At 35.3% G+C, this 8,955-nt stretch overlaps 1 protein-coding gene across 2 annotated transcripts; it reads right to left on the bottom strand.

Annotated features, from left to right (window-relative positions):
- Positions 1 to 453: 453 nt before the first annotated feature.
- Positions 454 to 8,701, bottom strand: LOC114185908 (Signal recognition particle, SRP9/SRP14 subunit). Of its 2 annotated transcripts, XM_028073858.2 has the most exons (6): positions 8,547 to 8,701; positions 7,853 to 7,974; positions 6,931 to 7,067; positions 6,605 to 6,673; positions 1,008 to 1,101; positions 454 to 791 (listed from the first exon to the last, which is right to left on the bottom strand). In XM_028073858.2, the coding sequence occupies exons 3-6, from the start codon at positions 7,000 to 7,002 to the stop codon at positions 715 to 717; spliced, it is 312 nt and encodes a 103-aa protein (XP_027929659.1). In that variant the 5' UTR covers positions 7,003 to 7,067; positions 7,853 to 7,974; positions 8,547 to 8,701; the 3' UTR covers positions 454 to 714. The 2 variants fall into 2 exon arrangements, with proteins under 2 accessions (XP_027929659.1, XP_027929660.1); XM_028073859.2 differs by lacking the exon at positions 7,853 to 7,974 and having other exon boundaries at positions 8,547 to 8,697.
- Positions 8,702 to 8,955: the final 254 nt, after the last annotated feature.

The raw sequence follows: 8,955 nt of genomic DNA on the forward strand, positions 1-8,955 counted from the left end.
GCAACCTATAAAAGTGATAAAAAAAGTGATTAAATGTGATTATCAACCTATCATTTCTCTTTTTAAAATTACTAAAATAATATGTTTTTGAAATTACCAAAATATATTAAATATATTAAATATTTTTAAATTATCAAAATAATATGTTTTTAATGCTCAATAAAAAAACAATACTAAAAATCTAGTAGAGAAACTTGCCTCATATCGTAGCATACCTATAACATGTAATCAATGGGATCTAAAATTCCATACTCCTTGGGGATGGTATCCAATATTCACTCCCTATGACCGAACTATGAATCCTGCAATCTAGCCTTACGCCTGTTGTAGCTTTAACAATTTGGCCACCAATCTCATTTAGATGCACAAAACCATATTTTGTAATTGTGAAGTTAGTAAGAAAATTCGAGTTTGACGATGAACTGCTGACACTGATTTGGCTGCACCATCGGATTCAAAATCAATTGTTCCTATCAGATATATAAAAGGATTCAATAACGATAACGATGCACGGCGAATCTTGGTGGCATGACTAAATTCTGTAATACTCAAGACTGCCAAAGATCAGAAATTCAGACTTCAAAACTTCAATATACAAACCACTTTCATCATAGAATCTGAAGAAGTAATCATTAGGTCGACAAAAAGTATAACTGTTAAAATTCTTAGGAAGTCCTCTGACTCATAAAACCATCATGTCTCGCAATGAGCAAGTTATTGCTTCCTTCCTCTTCCTTTCTTGCTTGGTTGAGCATCCGTTTGCTCTTTTCCAGTGACTTCTGATAGATCAACTGCAGAATTACAAGTAGTGGAGAACGTAAAAAGAAATCTCAGCACCAGACAAGAAAGAATATCCAAAACACAATCAATGTAAACCATAAACGAATTTTGTACAGAGTGGTCTCTTGTTCTCAAAAGTCTTTGACCATTTAAAGAGAACACGAATGTTGCACAGAAGTCTTTTTAGTTAAAGCATCACCACATTAACAGCTTACAGTAAGACGTACCATCAGGACCACGGGCCATCAAAGCAAAGAACATATTGTTCAGTTTTTCCATCTTCTTAGCCTCTTGTGCTTGGTCTGTCTTGTATTTTAGACACTGTAGAAAGTACAACAATTCACAATTAAAAATTAAGATTACGAGGCTAATAATGTAAGAGGCAGTCAATCATAAAACAATAGAAAATGATGCTAATTGCTAGGAATATAATTATTACAAATCATTGAATTCACACCGGTCATATATGTAACAGATTTTGTTCTGCTAATTAAAATGAGAGCTCATACTGCGGCTAAATTAAATTTTCACCACCAACAACAATCATGAGAATTTTATAAGTATATATCATTTTCTTTTATGCATATTATATTCTTGTTCATAGAGTCTGATAGATAATTTTATTGGCAGAGTTATGTACCACCTCAACTAAAAGGGGCATCCCAACTGAAACATTAATGGGTAACTTCACGTGTATTGTTGTAGTTAAAGAAGGAGTTGATATTATATAATCAACAATATCTAGATTATATACGTATTATTAGGATTTTTTATTTATTTATTATCGTATCACATATTTATTGTTTGAGGATATCAAATTTCCTCTATTCATTGCATTCATTCCTTTTTCTAGATAGATATAATTGAAACATCCAAGTTGTCTCAGCTCAATGTTTCTCTCTTTTCTAAGGTTTATAATAGTATCTGGTGTCTTTTTCGGAAATGTGTTGGCCAGGTAGACCCACTTGTCTTGGAAGGATTTTCTTTTGACAACCACCACTTTTTCCAGCAAACATTGGGTTGTGATCGCATCTTGCCAATTCATCCACAAACATACAAACACCAAGGCAAACCACCCATCCATGCACCCTCACACGCAACTTTTCTCCCACAGCAGAGACAACTCCAATTGGCACACAGCGTCACTTGACAACTGACCAACCTTCACTCAGATCACCTCCTCCATGCACTCCTACCCCTATGGTGGTGGCTCCATCGAAGTTTGATTGGTAGTTCTATCTACCTTCCACTCTCCAAAACAGATTCTCTCATCTTTTCTAACCACATTGTTAGTATTGAGAAGATAATCACATCTAACTATTCTACTTGGCTTCTAAATTGGGTTATGGTTAAGAGAGTTGGGCTACAAATCCCATCTCACTACCACAACTGAATTTTTTCCTACATAAAATAGTGAAAAGTGGATGAAGATTGATGCTGAGCTCTGTAGTGTTATTAAATCCACTATTCACACTTCACTCAAACCTATTTTTTGTCCACTCAAGATGTGTGCGTCAATTTGGAGTGACGCTAATGCTCTCCATACCAATAATCTCATAACATTTCTTGGTCTAATAAATTTTTAGGGTCTTATGTTTGCTTATCTTGGGTCTCAAATTTCCTTAAATGATTCTAATAAGCTCCTTCCACAATCTGCAGAAGTGAAAAACGAACTTGAGAACCACAATACATTATTCATGACCTTGGGAATGTATGGCTTGCCCTAAGAGTATGTTGCTACCTGTGATCAGATTTTGGGTTCACCAGTAAATCCTACTATGACTCATCATCTAAGCTCCTCCATACTCAGAAGATAAACAGAGACCATACTTTGTCTATAGGTGAAAACACTGCCTTTGCATCATAGTAATAATTATGGACGCTCTCACAGGTAATTTTAAAAATCATCCAAAGTGCAAATTGTCGTAGCATTGAACGAACAATTGATAGGTATTGGAAGCTAAATGGGAAACACTCCTCATTCACACAATATTGCCCAAGCATATACTATTAAGTCACCTGTTGCTCCTACCTTATTGGTTGATTTATCTACACCAACATTCAAACCCTTTATGGTATGCAATATGCCAATCCTGTAGTAACACTGCTTTGGTGGCACACACTGTAATTCATTTACTTGCCTCTCTCAATCTCCTTCCCTTGGTCCTTGGGTCATTGACTCTCGTACAATTTATCACGTACTAATTATCCTCCTTTACTATGCTGTCAATTTTCCTTTTATAACTGCAACCAATGGTTCACAAACACAAGCTTGTAGCATTATTACTACCTCTCCCCACCACCATGGCTATGTGCACCGGTGATCCCTCCAGTGATGATTCATTAACAATTAGGACATCCCAAGTTGAAAATATTGCAAAAGGCGATGTATATACTGTGAAATGTGAATCATGTCAATTAAGAAAACATTCATCAATCTTTTCTTGATCGTCTTAATAAACAAGTTGTCTCTTTTTCCTTGAATTCACTCTGATATTTGGCCTCCTTCCCATACTATTACCCCTTTTGATTTTAAATATTGTTACCTTTATTGATGGTTATTCTAGATGTACTTGGACTTGGTTAATGAATTGATCAAAAATCTTTTCTATATTTCAATACTAGTAAATGTATGTACCATAACACAATATATTTCTCCACCATTGTTTCATGAGTACCATGTTGTTCATGACTTGTTGATATTCTAATACGAGGATCCATCATTGATGGATAATGATATAGTGGTGGACATGCCTAATCATTCCCCAACACCCTCTCCTCTACTAGATCCGGTCTCCTCTAAAAATGATTGACCTATTGTTATTCAAAAAGGTACACATTCTATCATTAACCCTTCTCCATACCATACAAACCTTAGTTATCATCAACTTTCCACCATACATTATGCCTGTGTATTCTCATTATCTTCTACTCATTTTCCTAAGTCACAAGGCGAAACTTTATCCCAACCAGAGTGGAGACAACCAATGATTGACGGAGATATGTGCATTTCAAAGTAGTGGTACTTAGGAGTTGGTTCCTCTTCCAGCTAGCAAATCAATTGTTGGCTGTTAATGGTTGTAAACTCTTAAAGCAATACCAGATGGTACCATTGATTGCTATAAAACTTGACTGGTTGCCAAAAGCTACACACAAATCTATGGCGAAGATATATTGACACCTCCTCTCCTATTACCAAAATGACAACTATTTGACTTCTCTTTTCCATTACAGCCATTCAGTACTAGATTATTTCAGTTTGACAAAAATGTCTTGTTACATGGTGATCTTTATTAAGTCTACATGGAGCAACCTCTCCTGGATTTGTTGCTCATGAGGAGTCATTTATATGGTATGTAGTCTACGCATGTTACCTTAGACAGCAAGGACTATTTTCATTTGAAGACTAGAATTTGTTTTAGATTTGGATTGCTATCTTACAGAAGTGTTTTTATTGGTTGTAATAGATTTTAAATGCCTTATTGTTCTTCTCTTTCCTTATTCCTCTTAATGGTTTAGTTAAAGATAATCTAGTAGATTCAAGGATTCCTTGATACCTCTTTCATTTAGGCCCCCAACACAGAACATGTTGAACTCCATAACGACATTGTTCTTTCCAATGTAGTGAATCTCCTCACAATTTTATCAATATCCAAGCTATTAATGGATTGGTGATTTCAATTACTGGAAGGTTTTGAATGGTTAGATATCTCCAACATGCCACTCATGCAATTGACCATTGGACAAGTGTAGAGAATGCACAAGCCCTTTTCACGTTGAACTCAAGTCAACATAAATATAAAAGGGTGCAAAGAAGGGATTAACTTTAGACCACCAGGCTGAAAAGGCTTCAATACCAATAAGAACCAATTCCCTTAAAAGCTTAAGCAGCTAGATGTACACCTATAAATGGGTTTGTATCATTATAAAATTAATGAGACTCGTCATTGAGAGTTAAGATCCAATAATTTTTAGCAAATTGTAGAGTGTAATGAAATAATTTGTTAGTGCATTGCATGGTAGACAGAATCACATATGATCGTATAACTCTATCATGCCTTAACGAGTTTGTCCATGCTTAGAATCGATGTGGAGCAGAACAGGTAGAATTGTAAAAAAGTGGAATCAGAAAGCTTTTAAGTTTGTGTGGATCTAGTTTGAGAGCCAACTTTCAGAATTGGGTCGAGTTTCTTTTTCATTTTGGACTTTTGTAAACCTAAGCCTATAAAACCCAAGCCCCAAAACCAACCTCTCTATAACCCACTAGCAATAGAGGAAAACACCTTCATTGACCTGACATCACTACATCCTCTTCAAACTCTATCTCAACATATGTGTCATCTCTTACCAGGCCCCAAAATGTATTGCATGAACCACCTCACCAGAGCCTCTTCATTGTGTGCTTGAGGTTGTAGACTCTCTGTTTGGTTGCTCTACTTCTGCTGCTACGAATTTTATATATCTTATAGAACCTTATGCATCGTGTTGCAGTTCCATGATTTACGATTTTGTATCCCATTTCCAAGTATGAATAGAATCCCAAGTTGAATACCTTAGTGTATTGCTAACATTTCTCTAAAAATTATCTAAATTATATAACGCCAGAGGAGAAAGGAACATCCAACAAACATTAACATAATGTCCAGTCAGGCCATTGATCAGCCTTAAACTCAATCTTCATTCCAAATTATTTGGAAACACAATCAGACATTGTTCATGACATTAATGCTCACTATTGAATATAATGGCATTGTTCACTATTAATGCTAAAAAAAACAAGAAAACTAATTTAATCTTAAAGCAAATCAGAATAAGGTGTTTATAGCCCTAGAGGAAGAGCAGTTCATTAATCCTCTATCAAAACCAAACAAGTTATAAAGTGAGATAGTAATATAGTCAGATAGTAAATAAAGCACTAGAATACAAACCTCAACTTCAAATCACATCAACAACAAAATAAATAGTAGAGTAAATTGCGCTAACCACCTCTTAAGTTTTATGAAAACACAAAAACATTCCCGATTTTTTCCATCCCTACACAATTCCCTTAATTGTTTAAAAAACATTATACTAACATTCTTTATGCATTACAGTAACCCCCCTAATTGTTTGAAAAACATAACACCGTCTACCCCTATAAGGAAGTTACTGTAAATGTTTTAAAATGCAGAAGGTGCTTGTGTAATTTCACAAAAACCTTAAGACTGATTAGTGTAATTTACTGTACAAGCACCTCCACCTTTTTAACATTTACAGTAACTTTGGTAGGAGGACAGAGCACGAAACAACAGGAAAGAGAGGATCCAGTGGGTTAGAGTAGAGAGAGAGAACTACAAGGGAAGAGAGGAACAAGAAAAGGCGTAGAGGGATCAAGTATTAGGAAAGGGTCGTGCAGCAGGCAAGCAGGGCATTTTTATCAAAATGGGTGATACGACCTTGGAGTAACAATCCAAAGTAATTCACCCACGGAAGCAATTCAGCATGCCACACAACTCATAAGGGAGGAAAAAAAATAATTGGATCATGTCATTCATCAAGTTGGCAGAAAAAATAGACAACCATGAACTGCAAGATTGTCAAACTCTCTAGTTAACTAGTAAACTGTCATGTAATCTTGGATTGAGGAAAAGAGTTAACTCTATCTCTCAGCGGATAAACTTGGCTGAACACTTTAAACCCAATAACACATTTTATATAGAAGAATCAGACTATGATTACATGTCAATCCACATTTACAATCTCAAACACTCACAAAAGACTGGCATTTAAAAATTAAAATACATTGAATATATATTTGTTTTGTTCTAGAAAAACGAACTACTACCTGTCGATTATCAGTGACCTTAAGTACCAACTTGCCATCACAGTGCCTGTACTTCATGACATACCGTGTCTGCTCCAAATACAATTGAACAAATTTCATTTTTCAGTACGTTTTAATAGAACAACACGGAGAAATTGGATAACTTGAACAATCAAGAAACTGAATTATAAAAAATCAATTGAGTATTGCACAACTGAACATGAAAAATAGAGCAAATACACCAATTACAGGCTTTTATAATCGTAAAATAAAACAAAAATCTGAATGATGTTTGTCAGGCTTCTGTTACTTTAAGAAACGAGAAAAAGTTGAAGGTATAGAATTACAGAATCAGGATCAGCACGGAACAACTGAATGGATTGCTCCACAAATTTGTCCCACTCAGTAATGTAAACCATCGCACCAGACAGAGACTTCGAAAAAATTTTCTGCCAGTTGTCAAGCTCTGGTCAAGTAAGTTCACCTGCATGTCAATGAGAAAAAATGAAAATATAAAAAACCAGTGTCACTAAATTGATAACAAAGCGTACATATGATGAAAAATTAGGATCAATAGTCATCAATTAAATTTCATTATATCAACAAAACTAAGCAACAAATTCATATGCATAGTCTCACATCTCTCGATATTTTACACGAATATTATCACCGAATGAACCAATCCACACTCTTCAGCATAAAGAAACACAGGTTTATAATAAAATAACAGAAACTTTCAGAAAAAAAAAACAAATTAGATTTATATTGAAGGAATATCTGATTCTTGTCAATCCTTAATTTGACTAGAACCCTACTTTCCTAGTAAATTATGCAAAGAACAATGCAAGTTCCCCTATTAAAAGATGGAACTGCACGAGAAGCAATTCAAGCAGCACCAGGTTCCTTCAGGGATCCAAAACCCACCCAAGCCACATTGCATGCCATTTAAGCCTACACTTTAAAAACACACACACTCACAGGTGACTAGCTAAAAAAACAAAAACCCACTTAATTGCATAGAGGAAATGCCCACACAAGTGGGGACCTACAACTACCAATTACAGCATGTTCATGAAATCCTCGGTACATGACAACCAACACCAAAATGGAAAAATCCTTCTAACATCACTCTCATTCATTCAACAACGACGTGGCAATAACCATTTAAGAATCAATCGAAATCAAATGATCCATGAAAAGTAAAACACGTTATCAATTGGAGTCAATTTTGATCCACAGCAGAACAATGAAAATCGATTCAGCGCTTACCTGCGAACTACGAGAAACAAAACTGAGACACTGAAAACCCTTCGATGGGAGCACTTTGCGTGTTTTCTATTGAATCCGAAAGAGTCAGAGGCCTCAATAGTGCCAAAGCAAGCCTCTTTAAACTGTAAAATTGGGTTAGACTTAGATCTGCTTAAAGGAAAAACTCAGTTTCTGTTTCGTCGTGTTTTAGAGAGGCGTTTTAACTTCTGCTAATAGGAAAAATCAAATAAACAAAAGTTTACCTTTTTCTTTTTTTACAAATAAGGACTTTAAATTTTAATTTTATTTTAATTAATTAATTAATGCTGAATGAAACCTTATCACATTTGTAAACGTATACCTGTAACCAAGATTATCGAACTCGCGGGTTGACTCGTAAACCCGTACGAGTCTGCGAGTCATGACACTGTTGACGAGTTAACTCGCATATAAACTCGTTCTTTGTCAAACTCGGAGTAAACTCGGAGTTAACTCGCTGACTCGTACCAGACTCGTGAGTTTGAGAACGAGTTACCGAGTTCAAAAAACGGGATGAAATGACAGAAAAATATGTTGTTGGCATTCAGATTTTAAGCCCAAATTAAAACCCCAACGACTCAAATCGAAAATCCAATTGTAAGCAGAGATCGAGACCCAAATCCCAAACGGAAAACCCTAATCGAACGTTGGCCTATTTGAGTTTGATCTTCATTACCTTCGACGCCGTAGCTCCGCTCGTCCACGTCGCAGTTCCGATCACTTCGCGTCGCAGCTCCGTCGGGTCTCTGGTTCAGCGGCGTCACTGCTCCCTTTTCTTTTCCCTCTTTCGTTGTTCCCTCATGCGTACGCATTCCCTTCTTCTCTTTCTCCTTTTACTAAACATTATATCTTGCTTTTATTTTTCCATTTCATTTTTTTTATTTTTCTGACTTTCGTGTTTGCTGCTGTTACGCGTGCATATATATATATATATATACATATATGTATACATATGTATACATATATATATATATGTACATGTATATATATGTACATATATACATGTATATATGTATACATATGTATACATATATGTATATATATATATATATACATATATATATATATATATAAAATAAGAATAA

This window comes from Vigna unguiculata, chromosome 5 (genome assembly GCF_037176805.1).
Source record: "Vigna unguiculata cultivar grain cowpea cultivar isolate G323 ecotype 2 chromosome 5, ASM3717680v1, whole genome shotgun sequence".
In the NCBI taxonomy this organism is placed as follows: Eukaryota; Viridiplantae; Streptophyta; class Magnoliopsida; order Fabales; family Fabaceae; genus Vigna; species Vigna unguiculata.

Coding starts and splice junctions, on each gene's coding strand:
- LOC114185908 (XM_028073858.2), bottom strand. CDS start 7,002: ATGGTTTACATTACTGAGTGGGACAAATTTGTGGAGCAATCCATTCAG. Junction 6,674..6,930: donor TCCGTGCTGATCCTGATTCT/GTAATTCTATAC, acceptor TATTTGGAGCAG/ACACGGTATGTCATGAAGTA. Junction 792..1,007: donor GATGGCCCGTGGTCCTGATG/GTACGTCTTACT, acceptor GTAATTCTGCAG/TTGATCTATCAGAAGTCACT.